Source organism: Melanotaenia boesemani, chromosome 16 (genome assembly GCF_017639745.1).
Source record: "Melanotaenia boesemani isolate fMelBoe1 chromosome 16, fMelBoe1.pri, whole genome shotgun sequence".
Lineage (NCBI taxonomy): Eukaryota > Metazoa > Chordata > Actinopteri > Atheriniformes > Melanotaeniidae > Melanotaenia > Melanotaenia boesemani.
Window position 1 is genome coordinate 679,601 of NC_055697.1, and position 21,642 is coordinate 701,242.

The 21,642-nt window shown below is 41.9% G+C and overlaps 1 protein-coding gene across 1 annotated transcript in view; it reads right to left on the reverse strand.

Moving 5' to 3' along the window:
- Nucleotides 1–21,642, reverse strand: part of ndst2a (N-deacetylase/N-sulfotransferase (heparan glucosaminyl) 2a) — a 71,548-nt gene that overhangs the window by 31,120 nt on the left and 18,786 nt on the right. The window contains exons 2-9 of the mRNA XM_042009656.1: nt 18,642–20,145; nt 10,726–10,813; nt 8,950–9,104; nt 8,535–8,720; nt 5,564–5,692; nt 1,277–1,459; nt 1,059–1,155; nt 847–970 (exon numbers count right to left, since the gene is read on the reverse strand). Coding sequence (XP_041865590.1) covers nt 847–970; nt 1,059–1,155; nt 1,277–1,459; nt 5,564–5,692; nt 8,535–8,720; nt 8,950–9,104; nt 10,726–10,813; nt 18,642–19,715 — 2,036 coding nt within the window. The 5' untranslated portion in view covers nt 19,716–20,145. The remainder of the gene's footprint in view (nt 1–846; nt 971–1,058; nt 1,156–1,276; nt 1,460–5,563; nt 5,693–8,534; nt 8,721–8,949; nt 9,105–10,725; nt 10,814–18,641; nt 20,146–21,642) is intronic.

Sequence of the window (21,642 nt, forward strand, 5' to 3'; positions counted from 1 at the left end):
GAACGCAGTATTATGTGTTTCACCGAGACATGGCTACAGGAACATATCCTGGACCCAGATGTGCATATACGTTGTTTTAAGACTGTAGGAACAGATTGAGACAGAAAGTGAGCAGAAAAAGTAAAAATGGAAGTATTACAGTGCTTGTCAATAATAGATATTGCCCTTCTGGAAAAAACTGATCTAACTGATCTGTTCTGGGGGTTGATCTAGAGCTGATTGTCCAGAGCAGCTGCACAGTTCCTGCCATCCTCTGTACCAGTGGTTGTCAAACTGGGGTTGTGAGATCATTCCAAGAGGTTGCCAGATAATGCATAAAAATATATAGCCTACATTTATAAAATAAATTTGGGATTTTTACCAGGGTTGCCAGAATTAAATCACTAATGAAGAGATGAATCTTTGAAATTAGCACCTTAATTTTAACACATTAACAACAAAGTTAGAACACATCCCATAAATAAAATCTGAATTTGACATTGTGGGGAGAGAAACTGATTTTGTGTATGTAGGTGACCTGTCAGCCGTGAACCATCAAAACTACATTATCTTCATTATTTATGAAGATTCTGACAGTTTTCCAGCCGAACATTTAGAGGATGCTGCAAGATGACCCATCTGAAATATCACACAATCACTATGTCATCACCTGGCGACGGGGGTCGCAAACACCAACACATTTTATCTTGGGGGTTGTGGCTCCAAAAGTTTGAGAACCACTGCTCTACACAACATAGTGAGGAAACAATGGTGTTCAGTCAGAGGCTTCTTCAAGTACGCTGAAAGACATAAATCTGCAGGAGGCCATTTCTGCAAGCAGCAGGTTTTTCTGGTGCAGATTTTTACCAGTCAATCCCATTTTCGTAGAAGGCTCCACTGAAGAACTGGATCTCCTCAAAGGTTGTGGGACTGGGGAACGAGCTGGTGACCGCTGGGTGGAGGCTCAGGAATGAATGAAGTGCTGTAGTACCTTAAAGATGAGACATTGGAAATGAAGAATATAGGGACAAATGTAGATACGGATGAAAACCAACTGATAACGGAGACAGCAGCAGTACCTGTTTTCTGTGGTCCGATAATGAGGAACTTGGGAAGTCTGTCACAGGTCTTTTCTTTAGACCAGATATCTTTGTGCCTCTTGTCATGACAAGGGTTCTGAAAAACAACCGTTTCATTTTTCCATGACAAGTTTAATACTTCAACATCTGTTAACAATCTGAATAAAGCTTCCTTAATACGGCATTTTTTATAACTCTGTAATAAAAAATAAACCCACCTGCCAAAGTGGGTTTCTTTCCTCTGGGAAGATCTGGAAGTATTTCTCAGCCAGCTGAACAGGAGGCAGCGTCTGCAGCTTCAGGTTGGTCCAGCACTGGACAAACTTCACCAAAGACTCAAAGGTGTACAAGCCGAGGCGATCGTTGCCGTAGTTTGACAGGTGAGTCATGAAGATACTGATCTGGATTGAAAGAAACAGGTTAGTTAAAAGTTAACATTTAGATCATAACTAACATTCAGCTGAACAGTCAGAGTTGTTTAACGAAATACCATCAATCATCCTGGAGGTTCTACAAATAGAATGGGAGGCAGAGCCTCTAGTTATCAGAGCCCTCTCTGTGGAACCAGCTCCCAGTTTGGCTTCAGGAAGCAGACACCCTGTCTACCTTTCAGATCACAATTCAAACTTTCCTTTCTAATGAATCTTATGGAACGTATATCACCAAATGGCGGACCTCGGTCACCGCCTGAAGTTCACTCATTGTATGTGTCTTAATGTGAAAAAAATATATATATATTACTGAAAAGAAAGAAATATACAGCATTTATTTGATTGACATGGATGCCATGGGATGCAATACGGACCCTTGTCATGGAAAAAATTTAGTAACTGGACCCAGTGTAATTTTAATTGAATACCCCTATTATAGCAGGTCTGGCTTGGTGACCCTGATCCATCCTTTAGTCCTGCTGCTGTAGGCCGAGGCTGCAGGGGGGACGTCCGATGATGCACCAGGCTCCTCTCTGCTGGGGGGGTGTCCCATGATGCACCGGGCTCCTCTCTGCTGGGGGACGTCCCATGATGCACCGGGCTCCTCTCTGCTGGGGGACGTCCCATGATGCACCGGGCTCCTCTCTGCTGGGGGACGTCCCATGATGCACCGGGCTCCTCTCTGCTGGGGGACGTCCCATGATGCACTGGGCTCCTCTCTGCTGGGGGACGTCCCATGATGCACTGGGCTCCTCTCTGCTGGGGGACGTCCCATGATGCACTGGGCTCCTCTCTGCCCTCTTTACTCTCCATGTAGAATGTCTGACATTGTTATCGTTCATTTGTTTCTTCTTCTTTCTCAGCAGGAATCCCTGGATTAGAGTCCTGCTGCATGCTGACCAGTGCAGGCAGAGAGCTGTTGTTCCTGGTTGTGATGGGAGTTTTCCTTCCTGGTTCTGATGGAGGTTATCCTCTCCACTGTCTACTTGTACAGCTCAGGATGGAGTTCTGAATTGAGGAGAAGATTTGACCCAGTCTGCTGGTTTTCTTAGCTAGGTCATTGTTCATATAAACCAATTCATAAAAATAAAGTTATAATAAATTAAGCTAATGTGGATCATGTAATGGATCTGATTTTATTGGGATTATAATTTGATTTTAATAATTTGGACTAAATTGGACTGTTTCTGTGTCTCCTTGAGGTGACTGTTGTGGATTGTTTCTGTAAAATACAGTAATGTATAAATTTGGGCTTAACCCTTTAAAACAGGATGCTGTTGCCAGTGACAGAAAAATGACAGAAAATTACACAAATTCTTTGAAATACCATAACTTTTCAACTCTTTCAACTCTTAGTTATTTCAAAGTGGGGACAGGCCCCCTGGGGTGCCACAAGGGAGCATTAAAAAGGGCCTCAGAAAATTATAGGGAAGCAAAAATTTGGAGCCCCCAAAAAAACAGTTCAGCAGCAAGTTCATGGCCGACTGAAATCCTAAAATATGATGCAGTATACATTAAAGGAGCCCTTTTATGCTATTTTGACTTTTCTGAGCCTTCCACGGTGTCATAGCGTTTAATACTCATCACACAAGAGCATGGTGGGGGTTTTTTATCAAGATGTTGTAAACGAAATGTTTCTTCGTCTGTGAGGGAAAGCTGCGTTTGGTGAAACTCCAGAAGGAAACAACAGTGAGACAGCAATGGATGGAGTTTGTTTTTGGGAATTTGTTTTGGTTCAAACCTTAGTTAGGCCAGCTGTTTTCCATTTAATTAGTCTATTCTGTTTTACTTGGTTCTTTGTTTCTTTGATTTGATCTTGGAGCATCCTCCAAGACAGGACCTGAGAAAGTGGCCAAGAGAAAATCCATTACAAACGTCCATGACGGCCCCTGTTCCCCAAGTGCGCTCATCCTAACCGAGTTTCCAGAGACCCAAATAAATGGTTTAAACCAGGTTAGTGCCTTTTGATCATTATGACTATGTTTCTTGAAAAAAATTAAGCTATCATGTTATCATGCTTATTTTGTTGTGATGAGGGTAGTTCATAAATCCGTCCATTATCCGCTTATCCGGAGTCGGGTTGCAGGGGCAGCTGCCTAAGCAGGGAAACCCAGACTTCCCTCTCCCCGGCCTCATTCACCAGCTCATCCGGAGGGATCCCGAGGCGTTCCCAGGCCAGCCGAGAGATGTCGTCCCTCCAGTGTGTCCTGGGTCTTCCCCAGGAGCTTTTTCTGGTGGGACTGCCTGGCCACCCTGCGCAGAAAACTCATTTCGGCTGCTTGTTTTCGTGATCTCAGTTCATAAATGTTTTTGTTATTTCAAGTTTCATGAAAAGAAGAGAAGCTACTTTTGAACAAAAGCGTTCTCTGTGCGGTGGAAAAGCTTTGCCGTGACCACCAAACATCAGCTTTGGAGGCATTCCACAGTGTGATTCTTCATTTCGCTCCAAAGAATGCGGTTTTCCCATTCACTGGAACACTCCACGGGTAACTAATTAGATTTGGACAATCAGGAATAGCCAGTTCTTTCTGTTTATGGCCAGAATATTGGTTTTCTTCTTATCGGTACAATACACTAAAATGCTTTTTTATTATTTTTATGTTTTCTGTTATTCGTCTTTTTAGGCTCTACCTTCAGAGGGCAAAGTTGTGTTCGAATTAGTTTATCCAAAATCAAAGAAGGACTAGCTGCTGCCAAATCTGTGAAAACTAAGCAAACATTTAGTAAGAAATAAATATTTTATTACAGGTATCACTGACAAAGACAAATGCTGTAAATGAGAAAAACAATGTTTATAAAAAGAAATACTTGTAATACTTAAGGCGGATTTATACTTGCGGAGTCCGTGTCTCGGCCGTAGGTGCTGTGTAGCTCCACCGAGGCCCGAAGCACACCCCTGCTATGCAGGCGGTTACGCAGACGTACTCACTTATGATTGGTCAATTTGGGATTACGAGTTTCCAGATTTCTGGATCTTCTCACTGAATTTGTGTAGTAACCACCATTTTTAAAAACAACACCTATTGGATCAAGTTGATGAGAGGCTGATTCTTCCACAAGCTAAGAAAGACTGATCCATACTGAACGCCATAGTTGTTTTAAAACATAAAATACCACTACCAACTGAAGTCAACCATCAAAAGAACTCCGACCTGGTGGGTTTACCTGTCGATATCACCCCTGCTGCCACCTTCACGTTAGGAGGAGAAACTGCAGCACGACACCAAAACGAGGCGTTCCCCCTACGCTCAAGCGGAGAGTAAACTCACCAGCGTCAGCTACGCCATAGCCGACCGCACACAGACACCACACGAGTATAAATCCACCTTAAGTCTTCCATCCATCCGTTATCTGTAGCATGGTGTTGACCACCACACCACCGCGCAAACTTTTACTTCATAAAAGTATATTTTATATATATATATAGATATATGTATATCTATATATATATATATATATATATATATATATATATATATAGTAAGAAATTAAGCACGTGGTATGAAAAGACATGTACACCTCTGTGTGCTCAACCTGTGCACACGCACACAAGCTGCGATTAAATGCATTATTATTTTTAACATGTTCATTTTTTTAATTAATACATCACAATTATAATTGGAATTAAAGTCCCTAAGCACTGAACAAACTGAGTGCACTTATGCCCAAGATTGTACTGTGTGATGAAATCATGATCTCGTAATTAAATAAAGGACTTTTGTAGAGAGGGAAGGGGGGAGAAAAGGAAAACGCCGTCTCCTGCACTGGACTCACAGCAGTCTGGCTACCACTTAATTATGACGTCCTCTCCTGTTTGAATGCTTGTGTTATTACTCTCAGATAAATCACTTTGGAGACAAGTGTCTGCTAAATGACTGTAGAATAGAATAGAATAGAACAGAATAGAATAGAAAGTCCCACCCCTAGGAAATATTGATTTTCTGCTACAAACAAAGTACCTTATTTTAAAATATGAACCAACCAGACGAGGTCAAGATTTTACCCTAAAATTCAGATAAATTCAGGATGAATGAGTTTACATCTCTGCTGGTTCAGCGAGGCCAGTTTGCTTACTGGGTTTAGGAGAACGGTGAGGAAGAGTTCTCCTCCTCTGATGCTCTTGTCCAGCTCCTTGGATCCTCCTGGATATTCGTTGTAAAAGATGGTGTGAGTGAACAGTCCACAGGTCTGTCTCGGCAACACCTAGAAGACAGAATAACCGGATTTAGAACTTCTGATCGTTGTAGCTGTATGTGAGTGGTAACTCTGAAATAGGTTTATTAGAAGTCTTTGTTAAACCAGTATGATACTGGACCTCAGGCTCTGGTCTATAGGATAACAGTTACGGGTGATACAAACTATTTTAACCTGCTGATTCAGATATATGAACAAAGACGCTTTTGATAAGAGAAAATTAAAAATTAATGTGTTGTTTCAAGTTCAGCACGGTGTAAAAAGTAGCTCCAGGGTGACGTTCGGCACGGTGTAAAAAGTAGTTCCTGGGTGACGTTCGGCACGGTGTAAAAAGTAGTTCCTGGGTGACGTTCGGCACGATGTAAAAAGTAGTTCCAGGGTGACGTTCGGCACGGTGTAAAAAGTAGTTCCAGGGTGACGTTCGGCACGATGTAAAGAGTAGTTCCAGGGTGACGTTCGGCACGATGTAAAGAGTAGTTCCAGGGTGACGTTCGGCACGGTCTAAAAAGTAGTTCCAGGGTGACGTTCGGCACGGTGTAAAAAGTAGTTCCAGGGTGATGTTCGGCACGATGTAAAGAGTAGGTCTGGGGTAAATTTCGGCATGGTGTAAAAAGTAGTTCCAGGGTGATGTTCAGCACGGTGGAAAAAGTAGTTCCAGTGTGATGTTCGGCACGGTGTAAAAAGTAGTCCCAGAGTGACGTTCGGCACGATGTAAAGAGTAGTTCCAGGGTGACGTTCGGCACGGTGTAAAAAGTAGTTCCAGGGTGACGTTCGGCACGGTGTAAAAAGTAGTCCCTGGGTGACGTTCGGCACGGTGTAAAAAGTACTTCCAGGGTGACGTTCGGCACGGTGTAAAAAGTAGTTCCAGGGTGACGTTCGGCACGGTGTAAAAAGTACTTCCAGGGTGACGTTCGGCACGGTGTAAAAAGTAGTTCCAGGGTGACGTTCGGCACGGTGTAAAAAGTACTTCCAGGGTGGTGTTCGGCACGGTGTAAAAAGTAGTTCCAGGGTGATGTTCAGCACGGTGTAAAAAGTAGTTCCAGGGTGATGTTCAGCATGGTGTAAAAAGTAGTTCCAGGGTGATGTTCAGCATGGTGTAGCATCTCTTCTTCTAACATGTCTGGAAACGTCTGGGAAGTGAGGAGACCAGTTGCTGGAGTTTTAGGAGAGGAATGTTGTCCCATTCTGGTCTGATGCAGGATTCTAGCTGCTCTACAGTCCTGGACCTTGGTTGCTGGATTTCTGCTTCCATGACGATCCAGATGTTGTGTACTGGTGAAAGGTCTGGACTGCAGGCAGGCCAGTTCAGCAGCCGGACTCTTCTCCTGTGAAGCCATGCTGCTGTGATGGATGCAGGATGTGGTTCAGCATCGTCTTGCTGAAATCTGCAAGGCCTTCCCTGAAAGAGACGTTGTCTGGATGGAAGCAGATGTTGCTCTAAAACCTCCATGTACTTTTCAGCATTGATGGAGCTTCACAGATGTGGAAGCTGCCCACACCATAGGCACTAATGCAGCCCCATCCCATCAGAGATGCAGCTTTTCACCTGTCCACTGATAACAAGCTGGATGCTCCCTCTCCTCTTTAGTCTGCAGGACACGCCGTCCATGCTTTCCACAAACTAGTTCACATCTTCATCCAGGTTTCCACTTTGCCTCAGACCATTTTAAATGAGCTTTGGTCCAGAGAAGACGGAAGAAGCTGGTTCTGGATCCTGTTCACATCTGGATTCTTCTCTGCATGATGGAGCTTTAACCTGCATTTGTGGGTTTCAGGGTGAACTGTGTTCACAGACAGTGGTTTCTGGAAGTCTTCCTGAGACATGCAGTGGTTTCCAGTAGAGAATCATGTCTGCTTTTAATGCAGAAGATCACCAGCATTCAGTTTGATCTTCAGTGTTCTCATGCACACAGAGATTCCTCCTGATTTTTTTTTAATCTTGTGCTGATATTATATAATGTAGATCTTGACAATTTTATATTGAGGAACATTTTTCTAAAATTTTTCTACAATTTTGAGACCCAATTTGTCCCAGTGGTAAACCTTTGTCCATCTTTACATGGACAGCACAGCTGTTTATTTGTACTAATTACTTTTCCAGCCTTTAGTTGCTCCTCTTCCAACTTTGCTGTTATCAGATTCAAAACCAACTAATATATTCCATATAATGGTAAAATGTCTCAGTTTGTTATGTTATGTTCTACTGGGAATTCATGGCTTTTGCAAATCATTGGATTCTAACATTTTGAGCTATGTGCCTGAAAACCTTCAGCCCAGCTGAATTTATCATGAGTGACATTTGACTCTTTCATCTACTTGATCGGACCCAAAGTTTGTGTGACATTGGTCTGGTTAACCACAAATTTACCATCAATGATTTAGTCAATCAAAGGAGGCTTCATCAATTGGGACTCAGTGGACACTAATGGAATTTAAATTTGGTGTTTTAAAAAATCTTACATTTGCATATTATGATAATAATAATAGATTAGATTTCTATAGCACTTTTCAAAGCACCCAAAGTGCTTTACACTGTATCCATCATTCTTCCACTCCTCACTCATACCTGGTGATGGAAGCTACATGTGCAGCCACAGCTGCCCTGGGGCAGCCTGACGGAAACGTGGTTGCTGATACACACCTACGGCCTCACACCAACAATTCATACACCAGAGAGCAAGGGGGGTGAAGAGTCTTGCCCAAGGACACAACAACAGATTGACTGGGAGAGCGGGAATTCAACCGCCAACCTTCTGTTCATTGGACAACCAGCTCTACAATTTTCTTCTGAGGGAAATTTTAATCATTAAAATATTAATGATGTGAAACTGTTTGAACTCTGTATACCGACCTGGATCCCATTGTGGATGAAGCCACGACGGTACCGAGCCGGCCTCAGATGTGGGTACTCTTCGGTGCTGGTCACCTTGATTCCCCACACAGACTTCCAGGCCTCATACAGCTGGCTGTGAACAGGATAAACCCCAGAATGATGTGGAGCCACTGCATAACCCATATCTGTTGGGATGCCATGTTCCTGTTGAGAGAAGGAGGTCGATCGGATGGAAGTAAATTATAAAGGTAGAACAGAAACAGAAGTTATGTCAGTAAAAGATGTTTAAGACCACTCAGGTAGATTAAAATATTAAACATTGTGTGACATAAAAACAAAATTAAAACCACACACAAATAATGAATCATTTCACTTCATTATCATAATAAATTTTAACATTTTTACAAACATGATCCATTTGAATCTTTTTGACCTGAGCAAAGATCTTGTTCAGCCTCATCTGCTCGGCCAGGACGCTGACGTTGTGGAAGAGGTGAGGCTGCATGTGGCTCCACATGTGAGGAAACCACCAGAAATCCATCCTGTGCTGCAGCAGCATGTCGTCTCCCTGGTCCTCCTCATCAGTGCCTGAACAAAAGCAAACCCAAACAATCAAATTTTATTTCTACAATAACATAAAATAGTCATAAAAAGTATGTAAAAACAATGCATAAAAACATGAAATAATTAAAACACATGGAAACACAATTGGAAATGCTACAGTGCTGCAGGGTATTAAGTGCATAAAATGGACAAAATAAGAACAAAATACACCATCAAAAAAGACTTCTCTAGTTGGAGAAGTTTGAGTGTGTCTTCAGCTTCGATTTAAAAAGGCTGAGATCAGTAGTGATGCGAATACTGGAGGGCAGTTTGTTCCACAGTCTAGGAGCAATAACTGCAAAGGAACGATCCGGCCACTGTTTGCATCTCCATCTTTGGATTTCTAGCAGAAGCCGACCCGAAGAACGCAGGGCCCTGCCATGATTACAGATACAGTGGGGCAAGAAAGTATTTATTCAGCCACCAATTGTGCAAGTTCTCCCACTTAAACAGACGAGAGGCCAGTAGTTTTCATCATAGGTAAAACTCAACTTTAAGAAAGAAAATGAGAAAAAAAAATCCAGAAAATCACTTTGATTTTTAAAGGATTTGCAAATTATTATTCAAAATAAGTATTTGGTCAATAACAAAAGTTCATCTCAGTACTTTGTTATATAGCCTTTGTTGGCAATGACAGATGTTAGACGTTTTCTGTAGTTCTTGACCAGGTTTTCAAACACTGTCGCTGGTGCTTTGGCCCGTTCCTCCATGCAGATGTCCTCCAGAGCAGTGATGTTTGGGGCTGTCGCTGTGCAACATGGACTGTCAACTCCCTCCAAAGATTTTCTATGGTGTTGAGATCTGCAGACCGGCTCGGTCACTCCAGGACCTTGAAATGCTTCTTTCGAAGCCGCTCCTTTGTTGCCCGGATGGTGTGATTATCAGTGGTCTTGTATGTCCTCCATTTTCTAATAATTGCTCCCACAGTTGATTTCTTCACACCAAGCTGCTACCTACTGCAGATCCAGTCTTCCCAGCCTGGTGCAGGTCTACCATTTTGTTTCTGGTGTCTTTTGACAGCTCTTTGGTCTTGGCCATAGTGGAGTTCGGAGTCTGACTGTTTGAGGTTGTGGACAGGTGTCTTTTATACTGATAACAAGTTCAAACAGGTGCCATTAATAGGTGCCGAAATCTTGCTTGTTTGTAGGTGACCAAATATTTATTTTACTGACGAATTTACCAATTAATTCATTATAAATCAGACAATGTGATTTTATGGATTTTTTTTTCTCATTTTCTCTCTTATAGTTGAGGTTTACCTATGATGAAAATTACAGGCCTCTGCCATCTTTTTAACTGGGAGAACTTGCACAATTGGTGGCTGACTAAATACTTTTTTGCCCAACTGTAATTAAAATCCCAGAGAAGTACGAGGGCGCCAGGCCATTAATTAATTAAAACTAACTGTACGCTAGTGGAGCGACAACAGCATGGGGGTTATGTGTCCAAGTTTGGATGCGCTTGTTAAAAATTGGACAGCAGCGCTATGTTCAAAACATACATTAACATAATCTAATCAACATTAAATACGGTTTCTACACAGCTTGACAGTTTTAATAATTGAAACAATGACAATGGTCATTATCAACAACAAGACAAACCATACCTGTGTGATAAAACTTTCCAGAGAATCCCAAGTTGAAGGTGAAATTAGGAACCAGCGCTCTCAACTTATTCTGAGTATTGAGCAATGCCTGCAAAAGAATGACAAGTTTTTTTTTAATTATTTTTTTTTCTATCTATCCAAGAAATGAACAGGCTATGGTTTCTAAATGTAAGAGCTTGAATAAAGACAAGTGGACTTTATTTCTTGGTTCTTGGAGTGACCTTAACGACTCTTCAGGACCATTTAGCCTCTATGCAAATGACGGATGTGGAGCCTTGTTCGTCTTCTCCTTTACATGCATAATTTTGTCTGTTTCCAGGGTGCTGGATGAGTATTCTGATGGCGCAAACAGCACAGTACCACCTGAGACCATGGGGGCAGTGTTGAACAGTATAGATGATGTGCGACCCACGAAAGAAACAAAGAGGAAGCAGCCGCAATGTATTTAATGTCCACACAGACCATTGCTGTCTATTGCGCTGCCTTTCTGTTGTCTCTTTCTGAGAAGGAACATTATCATGATCTCCTCTACCGATGCCATGTTTGCTGTTGTCTGAAACTGACATTGGATCTTAGAGGTGAACTCTGCCCTCTGGTGGATGTACTGGTTAACAACCATGACAAGGGACACATGAAAGTACGAAGGCCCATTTAGGCTAGACGCAGACGGACGGGGAGTTTCGTCAGTCTTCTGCTATCCGTCGCTTGACGCAAAAGACGGAGCAATACCACCAGAAATCCACTGGGCAGTGCTGAGCAGAACAGAAACCAGAGAAAGAAACAAACCAGAGAAGAAGAAGATGATCAGTGTGTGCAGAATTATTAGGCAAATGAGTATTTTGATCACATCATCCTCTTTATGCATGTTGTTCTACTCCAACCGGTACAGGCTTGAAAGCCTACTACCAATTAAGCATATCAGGTGATGTGCATCTCTGTAATGAGAATGGGTGTGGTCTAATGACATCGACACCCTATATCAGGTGTGCATAATTATTAGGCAACTTCCATTCCTTTGGCAAAATGGGTCAGAAGAGAGATTTGACGGACTCTGAAAAGTCAAAAATAGTGAGATGTCTTGCAGAGGGATGCAGCACTCTTAAAATTGCCAAGCTTTTGAGGCGTGATCATCGAACAATCAAGCGTTTCATTCAAAATAGTCAACAGGGTCGCAAGAAGCGTGTTGAAAAAACAAGGTGCAAAATAACTGCCCATGAACTGAGGAAAATCAAGCGTGAAGCTGCCAAGATGCCATTGGCCACCAGTTTTTAGGCTTTCCACCGATCGGATCGGCTTGATCGGATCGGCCGATATTTCAAAATTTTTTCCTATTTTTTGATCGGTCCTAAAGTCTTCATTCACCGATCCGATCAATGACGTCATTGGAATTTGAAAAAAAAAAGAAATTAATGTCACTACTTTCAATGAGTTGTAGCTTTGTGCGTTTATGTTTTGAATTCCGTCACTTTGTACTGTACAATAAAGTTTTTGAATTCAGAGTAGGCCTGCTCTGCTTCTATTCCACGTCTTGGCACGCGGTGTTGGTTGCACATTAAGTCAAAAAACATGTCAGCAGTATGGAATTTTTTCACCGTGAACCAGAGCGATATAACAACAGCTGTCTGCAACCTGTGTAAAGCTTTAGTACATCGTGGAGGAAACTCTGCTAAAAGTTTTAACACGACTAATTTGATCCGGCACTTAGAAAAAGAGCACAAGGAGGAGCATGCTGACTTCCAAAGACGGAGTGCAGAAAAGGTAAAAGAGACACCCAGGCGGCTACATCAGACAACTTTGGACCGTGTCCAGCCGTACAACCGCAACAGCGAGAAGGCAAAGGGGGGAACCAGAAAGTTGATGGAGTTTATTGTGCTGGCCGACCTGCCATTTAATATTGTTGAGAACCCCGCATTTCAGCGCTTGTTGGCATACTTTGATCCGCGCTATGTTCTCCCAGGGCACTCGTACTGTGGCGATACCGGTCTTAACGAGCTGCACCAGGTTGTTCACTCTCACGTCGAGGGCCTTCTGAGAGAACACAGTCCCTCGATTAGTCTGACCACTGATATATGGTCATCAGATGTGAGCCCCATGTCTCTGCTTAGTTTAACTGCCCAGTGGATTGACCCAGATTTCAAACTCGGCGCTGCAGTGCTACACGCCCAGGAATTCCGTGGCTCTCACACTGCTGCGGCGCTGGTAAAGAAATACAACAACATGCTCCAGGCGTGGCAGATTCCGAGAGAGAGGGTTCATGTCGTACTGCGAGACAATGCCGCAAACATGGCAAAAGCCATGCGAGAAGGTGGACTGCCGACCTTACCGTGCATGGCGCACACACTCCAGCTGTCTGTTCACGACGGGCTGCTGGCACAGCGCATGGTGTCAGACATCCTTGCTACAGGGAGACGTATCATCGGGCACTTCAAACGCTCCCCTCAAGCGTACTGTGCGTTCCACGACGTGCAGCTGCAGCTGGGCCAGGATGTCAAAAAAATTCCAGCAAGATGTTGCCACCCGCTGGAACAGCAGCTATTACATGCTCCAAAGTCTGCTGCAACAAAAACGAGCACTTGCTGCTTTTGGGGCTGAGCATGAAGTTCCTGCTTCCTTCAATTCCAACCAGTGGGGTCTAATAGAAAACATCTTAAAAATCCTGGAACCATTTGAGGAGCTCACAAGGGCAATAAGTGCATCCACTGCAAGTGCTGCTGATGTCATCCCATCTGTGATGGCCTTAAAACGGTTCCTGAGCAGAAACTCCCCATCAGATCATGGTGTGGGCACCACAAAAGCTGAACTGCTGAGAGCTGTAACCCGGAGATTTGATGGGATTGAAAACGAGCCACTCTACATTTTGGCTACTATGTGTGACCCAAGGTGACGAAAAACATTTAGCCTAAATTAATTTACAAAATGTATTTAAGTTGACGTATTGAAAAAAATGCTATTAATTTAAACCCATTTAGAACTGCAAACATGTTCTGTAACTTTAATATCTGTTTTATCCTCTTTTGCCTTTACACATTAAAACAGTTTTGATACAGAAAATCATCAGTACCAATGTAACTACTGATGGGCCATTTGGTTACTTTTATTTGAAGTTGGTCTAAAAGAACAAATGCCCAGTAAAAATTAATGTGATGTTTCTACATCTAGATACAAGGATCGATGCTTTTCAGCAGAGCTGAAGGCACATACACGGGGGCTGCTGTTAGATCTGCTGGCTGCACAGATGGGCCCTGATGAAGGAGGACAAGAACTTGCAGACAGCAACACCACAGACGAGCCAGCTGAGAAGATGCCACGACTTGGTTCCTTGTCATCGATGTTGGGTGAGATCATGCAAGAAGAAAGACCAGAGCAGGGCACTGAAGCAATGTCTCAGTTGAATCTCTACCTGTCAGAGCCAGTTATCTCTCGAGATGCTGATCCATTGGCTTACTGGAGAGCCAACCGGGATCGCTTTTCTGCCCTCGCCATTGCTGCAAGAGCTTACCTATCAGCACCCTGCACAAGTGTGGACAGTGAGCGCCTGTTCAGCACTGTATCCAACATCCTGGATGCTCAAAGAAGCAGGCTTTCAGCCAAGAAAGTTGAGATGCTGCTCTTTGTTAGAAAGAATCTGCCATTGATGCATAAGTAGGCTTGGGAATTTATATCGCCAAAGTATATATAGCAGCAAGTTTAAACCTCCTTCTCTGAATTTAAATTGTTTGTTGTGCCTGGGAAAGGGAGGGATTGTTTACATTTTATTTAGTACATATACTTTGCTGCTAATTATTTGATTAATTTTATTTAAGTGCTCCGATATACACATTTAATTTATTTCAGTTGTTGGAAATATATGTGGCCTGGGTGCTGTGCCATATTTTCTGTTCACATGACATTTTTGAAAGTTCTGATGGAGAATTACCGCCTGTTATTTTCACTATTGACTGTTTATTGGAGTTATATATATACAGATGTATATATGAATGTTTGAGGGAGCATTACTGCCTTCATTTGCACTACTGTGACTATAATTTTTCATAAGAGTTTATGAATGTTTCAGACCAATTACTGCTCTATATTTGCTGTTCACTTTAAGTAATTTAATTATATTAAAGTTCAAGTAATTTAATTACAATAAGTTGTGTTCATTATTTATTGATGTTTAACCTTTTCATCTCAGTCATTTCAGGACAAAGAAATGTCAACAAAAATTCCTTTTATGATACTCTGTAAACTGTAAAAATATGGGTAAACAAGTTGTTTAAATGGACATATTTGCTTCCTCCTGTGATCGGATCGGTGATCGGTTTTTTTAAGGTCTCTGATCGGTGATCGGTGATCGGCCCCTAAAATCCTGATCGTGTAAAGCCTACCAGTTTTGCCATATTTCAGAGCTGCAACATCACTGGAGTGCCAAGAAGCACAAGGTGTGCAATACTCAGGGACATGGCCAAGGTAAGGAAGGCTGAAAAACGACCACCACTGAACAAGACACACAAGATAAAACGTCAAGACTGGGCCAAGAAATATCATAAGACTGATTTTTCTAAGGTTTTATGGACTGATGAAATGAGAGTGAGTCTTGATGGGCCAGATGGATGGGCCCGTGGCTGGATCAGTACAGGGCAGAGAGCTCCACTCCGACACAGACGCCAGCAAGGTGGAGGTGGGGTACTGGTATGGGCTGGTATCATCAAAGATGAGCTTGTGGGACCTTTTCGGGTTGAGGATGGAGTCAAGCTCAACTCCCAGTCCTACTGCCAGTTTCTGGAAGACACCTTCTTCAAGCAGTGGTACAGGAAGAAGTCAGCATCGTTCAAGAAAAACATGATTTTCATGCAGGACAATGCTCCATCACACGCATCCAAGTACTCCACTGCGTGGCTGGCCAGAAAAGGTCTAAAAGAAGAAAAAATAATGACATGGCCTCCTTGTTCACCTGATCTTAACCCCATAGAGAACCTGTGGTCCCTCATCAAATGTGAGATCTACAGGGAGGGAAAACAGTACACCTCTCTGAACAGGGTCTGGGAGGCTGTGGTTGCTGCTGCACGCAATGTTGATCGTGAACAGATCAAGACACTGACAGAATCTATGGATGGCAGGCTTTTGAGTGTCTTCGCAAAGAAAGGTGGTTATATTGGTCACTGATTTGTTTTTGTTTTGTTTTTGAATGCCAGAAATGTATAATTGTAAATTTTGAGTTGTTATATTGGTTTCCCTGGTGAAAATAAATAAGTGAAATGGGTATATATTTGGCTTTTGTTAAGTTGCCTAATAATTATGCACAGTAATAGTCACCTGCACACACAGATATTCCCCTAAGATACTAAAACTAAAAAAGCCCCACTCCAACTTCCAAAAATATTCAGCTTTGATATTTATGAGTCTTTTGTGTTCATTGCGAACACAGTTGTTCTATAATAAAATTAATCCTCAAAAATACAACTTGCCTAATAATTCTGCACACCCTGTAGAAACTGTATGTGCTTTGGAACAAAGACTATATGCGAATGTTTGGGGCTTGTTGGGCAGTTGGAAACAACTTTATAGCGATTCATTACTGCTGTCAAATGGTGTCTGAAACTCTTGTCTAATGGGAGTGAACTCTGAACTCAGCACTGCCCACTAGTGGAGAAACTTAACAACCATGGCAACGCAAAACTGGCATGCAAGTATGACAAGCAACGTATGACAACTTATGAAACAGATGTTATTATTTACGTACACAAGGGACCATAAATGGGCCTTAAGGGTGACGTTTGAAACGGACATACCCTACTTATGTACATTAAGGGAGCATGAATGGGCCTTTACAGTGTGAATGCTCATTAACGTTTATAAACCAAAACACTCCCCAGACTTGAACTAAAGAAGCCAATCAAATGAGAGGTTAAATGTCTTCAAGAACCAAGAAATAGACGTCTTGTTGACTCTTTTCACCACCATGACCTTGATGACCGAGAATCTACACCAAGAGCAGAATGTTGTTTTGGAAAAAAGTGAAATCATTAACTTACCTGTGATACAATACTGTGTAAAAAAAACTCAGTTGTGTTTTCAGTATCAGGTACCATAGTGATGAAACCAGGTTAACAGATCCTCCTTGAGGACATTGGAAACTCTGTTTAGGCTCAAGATGCATCATTTAGACCATAATGACTCCAAGTTCTGTTTCGGTCTTCTACGGTTTTCTTACATTTACATTTTTTTTGCATTTGCTTTTTCCAAAGCCTGTCCATTTATCAATTTAGAAAAAAATAAAGAGAAAGATGGTGCTGTAATGATGACATGCGGTGTCTTCTTGTATACTTTGAACTTTGAATGTGGAAAGTTTATTGTTAGCCTTCTAAGACCTAAGCTTTGGATTGGCTTGCATTTCATTAGTGTTTGGTGGATTATTTCTTTGCTGTAACAACACTTCTTGGCGATAAACCTTTTACTGTTGGAAAGCCTGTTTATTTCCTTTTAAATGGTACCATATTTGTAAGGAAAATTGATTTGTGGGACAAGCAGCAAAGTTGAGTACATTGTTTGTGCCAAAGCTTGCTGCTTTTACCAGAATGACCAACACAAACACACTGCCAGGTGACAAATGCTGGTTGGAGAATGGGATGTCATCCCACAGTAGTGTGTGGCCAAGCTGTTGACCAGCATGAGGAGGAAGTACCAGGATGTTGCGGTTATGTATAGTTCTTCTACATGTAGTTATTGCGAATCCTGTTTGTTAAATGAATAAACTGTTAAAATTAGGGCTGTCAAAAATGACTTGTTAACGTAAATTCATTTATGTAATTATTTGCGTTAAAATTTTTAACGTAATTAACGCACGTGCGGCATTACAAGCCCCACACATCCGTCATTTCTCTGTTATGATGGCAGGACGTGGACGATGTAAAACATCAGCTGGCTGGCTCTATGGATGGATTTGAAAATAAACAGCATTAATGGAGCAACATGGACGTTGCCTCCGTGGAGAATGTGGGTGTATTAACACACACTCTTTTCCTGGTGAGAGGGTTCCACACCTGCACTTTCCCGCATTCTTTTTTAAAATTATCCTGCGTTTTGCACCAACATGGCTGCTCTAGAGGATCTCTGGTAATCTAAGCGCAGCAGCTGCTTCCTCCCTCTCCTCTCAGTTTGGGTTAGGGTTAGGGTTAGGGTCACTTCAGTCGTCACATCTGCTGGTTTATTTTATTTTTATAATTAATAAAAAAAAGTTTAAATTCAGAATTACGATCTAGAAGGTAGAGATGTTTTGGAACAGCATATAGAAGTACACAAAACAGGCAAAATTCAGGCAAAGTCACGAATGGTGATTATTCGTGATTAATTCATTTGAAAGCTGTGATTAATCTGATTAAAAATTTTAATCATTTGACAGCCCTAGTTAAAATACCAATATGTTTTGTTTTTCAGAATTCAATCATCCAATCCAATAAACAACACCAAACAGCACAATCAGTTGTTTGGCATTGGCAGGGATGATTTTGGAAGTTTATCATGGGCACAACCCACATACTCAACTACTGTATTTTGCTCATCCCACAAATAAATTTTCTCTATAAATGTTACACCATTTAAAAGGGAAATAAAAAGACTCTTCAATGGTAGAGCTTTGTTACCAAGAAGCATTGTTACAACAAAGAAATAATTAAACACTAATTTACTCACTTTTTGTACTGTTTATAACTTTGTATAAAATTCTTTTCTTCCGATGCTACCAGAAAACCCATTTAAGCATCTACAATTGTGTACAACAAGTTAAAGATACACATAATAAAGTATTATAGTGCACACAATCAAAAATATAATACCCATGTATGTGGATGCCAGGTTATCGGTGGTTAAATTAAGGTCAGCCCACCCCTTTAAGCCCTTTATAGATCATGTTATTATGATTGACTCGGATCACTTACCTCAACATCAGACACCTTCATACGAGTTCCTTCCTTGCCAACAAATATATCGTCCACATCCACCAGGATGTGACGGTCCAAGGACAGACATAGTCTCTTCCCTGTCAGGTAAGCAATGGCATCGACAAACACCAGCTTGTGAAGCCAATAGTTGAGATTATTTCCAAACAAAACTCTTTGAATGCCATCATGGAGTCCCATGTCCTGGATCACTGTGGCGTGGAGGGCCTTCAGAGGGCTGGGTCCAAAATGTGCCAAAGCCTCCGAAGACTTGGTGGCAGCCAGAAGTACCGGTTCATACGTAGAGTGGTTAGAATGGAAAACTGTCCAATCGTCCCCTGGCAAAGGGCCCTGTTCTACCTGGTTTGGCTTTGTGATGTAAAGTAGAGGGGCACTTGGGTTGATGCGGTAGTCCCTGAGTCCAAGATGTGAGTGTAGGAAGAGGGGGAAACCTTTGAGCTGTGCACTAAGAAGAGAGTTTTCATTGGCTTTAAAGAAGCCAATGACACCTACTCCGTACTCGGTACAGTACTTGTCCACCAAGTCCCGATTCCACACATCCAGGTTGACGTACTTCAATACATTTTCGAAGATGATTAATGAGTAACGTCCACGGTTATGCTCCGTCAAAGTGGGCATGTCACCCTTGCCAGGAGCAATCTCTGTGCGGTAATGGAAGCGACTTGACTCTAAAATGGCAGTAATTTCTTGGCCCAGCTGGGAGTAGATACTCTCTACAAACACCAGAACCACCAGTTCTGTCCTAGAGTTGTCCATCGCCTTCACCTGTCGAAGTCGTCCCTGACGAACAGGAAGGAAAAGAGGTGCCCTCTGGCCACCTGCCCCTCCACCATCAGCCCCAGTACTCACTCCAACTGACATCCCCCCACCTCCACCACAATCACTGAAGGGTAAAGGTGGGGGCTCCTTGATTTTGGGGCTGCTGGAGACATAGTAAGCTAGAAAGGCCATAGACAGCAAGCAGAAGATTATAAGTGCCAAGATGAGTCGGTAGAGTTCCGGCTGCCGGACACCTCGCACTAGCTTCCAAACACCAAAGCCAGCACCCACCATGATGTTGGAGTGGGAGGACTGGAAAGGTTAGCAAGCAGCGGCAATGAAAAGGGCAGCAGAGCAGAGATGCAAAGAAGGAATGATGGGAGAAGAGAGTCAGAGAGGAAGACTGAGCAGGATATGCTGTCACCGAGCTGTGCTGATGAATAGCCATTTACACTAAGTCACCATGGCCAACAAAATCCATTACCAGTTTATTTCTAGCTCTGAAGAGCAAAAAAACACATTCAAATCACTAAATAATGTGAGAAGAGGATCAGACCCAAAGTAAAACCACAGCTAACTGCTGCTTAGCCAACTCTCTGTTTCAAGTCGTTATGCTCGAACTCATTACACGTGTATTTGCCCATGTCTGAGGTGTCTTTCAGCAGTGGGAATGTCGGAGCTGTTGGCCGGAACATCAGGGCTTTCTGTCAAGACATCCGAGCCCCTGTAAAAAGACAAAAGAAGATCATAAAGGCCATTAGACAAAAGGTTAAAACATAAACTAATAAGACAAAGACAAGGTAAAACAATGTTAACATGTAGTTTTGCATACATCTGTAAAAATCTCATTTTCATGGAACAAATCATTTACTTAAACACAACAAAAGTGAGCGTACATAACTTCTATTTGTATAACTTTAACAGTATACTGAACTTTGTTCATGTTTTCAGTTAAATTAAAATCAGATTTATTTGCAGAGTGCCAATTCATAAGAGTCATCTGAAGGAGCATTTAAAGACACAGTTTACTCGATTATAATCAGTTTTTTCAAAAAGTTGGTTACAGAGGTCGGCATGGGTCTGGAGAACCTGTTAGAGTCCATGGAGTGCCAACAGAGGTGAAGCAAGGCCTTTGTGCAAGACCCAAGGTACACCTGGACAGGTCACCAGTCTATCAAAGGGCCAACACATGTTTAAAGTTCATATAAACCAATTCATAAAAATAATGACTTTCCTAACGAAACCAATTGAATGAATAAATCTTCTCTTTGATCTAATTCGCCACCCTGAGCTGCATGAGGAGACAGTAGAGAGGAAAACCTCCCCGAAATCCAGGAAAGGCAACCATCTGCGAGTTCTGTATTTTATTTGAACTCTTAAATACAGTTCAGGGTCATGTTTCGTTAGATAAGAACCTTTGAAGTAGGGCTTGGCAATATATCGAGTTTTCAAATATATCGAGACTTAATCAGACACAATATAGAAGGAAGCAATATCATTTATATCGAGATAACTTCTTTTGAGTTAAAAGCATCTTTTCTTTTGCATTTAGCACAGCTGTATTTTTATTATGGTCATTGAAAAGTATTTTTAATTTGTTTTGTTTTAGGAGCATTTAATTTAATATAAAGGTACTTTAATTTCAGTCAGCTGTTTTAATGCACATGTGCTGCTGATCCTTAATAAAAGTATATTTGGCACTAAAGGCTGTAAATTAGAACTGTCTCTTTGGTTACTTGACAAAAAAATATATATATATATCGAGATAAATATCGTATATCGTGATTCAGGTAAAAAATATCGAGATTTAAGATTTGGTTCATATAGCCAAGCCCTAGTTTGCAGGTGTATCCAACCATTACCATGTGGATGATATTCAGTTACATATTTTTTTCAAACCTAATGACTTCTCTAAATTATCTGTCCTGTTAAGCTCCATAAGCACCATAAATGACTGGATGGCCGATGACTTTCTTCAACTAAACACTGATGACCTACTCTCTGCTGCTTCTGCTTTAGCTCCAAGTTTTAGAGAATCTTGGGTTTTTGTTTAATTCCCTGTTCCTTATTTCCATTATTGTCAAGATCGTTCTAACTTAATATAAAATATGGCTATTTTAACACTAGCTTACTAGGTTCAATAAACACCTGCAGCTTGTAGATGGTGAAAAAACCAAATGCTGGTGCCTTGGAGCCACGAGGAAATAAGTTTAACTCATAA